The sequence below is a fragment of the Lottia gigantea genome (assembly GCF_000327385.1).
Source record: "Lottia gigantea unplaced genomic scaffold LOTGIsca_4384, whole genome shotgun sequence".
Classification (NCBI taxonomy): Eukaryota; Metazoa; Mollusca; class Gastropoda; family Lottiidae; genus Lottia; species Lottia gigantea.
The window spans coordinates 34,477-35,440 of NW_008709528.1; the positions used below are offsets into that span (position 1 = coordinate 34,477).

The window sequence follows — 964 nt, forward strand, 5'->3', positions numbered from 1 at the left end:
AAATGAGTTTTGTGTATGTAGAGGCTATTCAGTATACTGTTATCACAAATCACACCTTACACCCTACCGATCAACCCTAAACCCCATGAAATTTACAAATTTTTGCCCCACTGCCCCAAAATCGTTTTTCTATCACTGAATTCTGTTGTGTAGGCTACTATTGAATNTTCTGCAGTCGTACGACTGTTTCAAGTTAAGAAATGTGAGGGCCTCTCATAGGTCCGCGCTCGCGCCATACGTTTACAATGGCAAGCGATAAAGCTAGTGAAGTGGGTCAAATTAAAACCTTTCCCCTTGCCTTATTTTGAAAATTTAACCAATTTTGACTATTGGGAAAGATGTCTTAGGCTCAAAACCCCATTTCAACGCGAAAGAAGGATTTTGAACGTATCAGGTATTTGGTCAAATTCGTAAAATCAAATGTGAGGGCCTCTCATAGGTCCGCGCGCGGCATTCATATAGTCAGGCTAAAAATTTTCGAATCATTATTCAGTTTACGTTACAAGTGTAAGGTACGAATATCAAACTGCTACCATGTCTGGACGAGGAAAGGGAGGAAAAGGTTTAGGAAAAGGAGGAGCCAAGCGTCACAGGAAAGTTCTCCGTGATAACATCCAAGGTATTACCAAGCCAGCTATTAGACGTCTAGCTCGACGAGGTGGTGTCAAACGTATCTCCGGCCTTATCTACGAAGAAACCAGAGGTGTATTGAAAGTCTTCTTAGAAAACGTCATTCGAGATGCTGTCACCTACACTGAACATGCCAAGAGGAAGACCGTCACTGCCATGGATGTCGTCTATGCTTTGAAGAGACAAGGCCGAACCCTCTACGGATTCGGAGGTTAAGCTTTTGCTTACCAGTCAGTCTCCCGAAGAGCACTCAAACGGCCCTTTTCAGGGCCACCCAAATTCTCACAAGAGAGTAAATTACAGTCTTATTTCAAAATACCATCCAGTAATGAAA

General features: G+C 42.7%; 1 protein-coding gene across 1 annotated transcript; it reads left to right on the forward strand.

Annotated features, from left to right (window-relative positions):
• Window positions 1-534: 534 nt before the first annotated feature.
• Window positions 535-846, forward strand: LOTGIDRAFT_147781 (hypothetical protein; the record flags this gene model as incomplete). The annotated part of the gene is made up of 1 exon (XM_009060653.1): window positions 535-846. One exon carries the CDS (start codon window positions 535-537, stop codon window positions 844-846), a length of 312 nt encoding a protein of 103 aa, XP_009058901.1.
• Window positions 847-964: the final 118 nt, after the last annotated feature.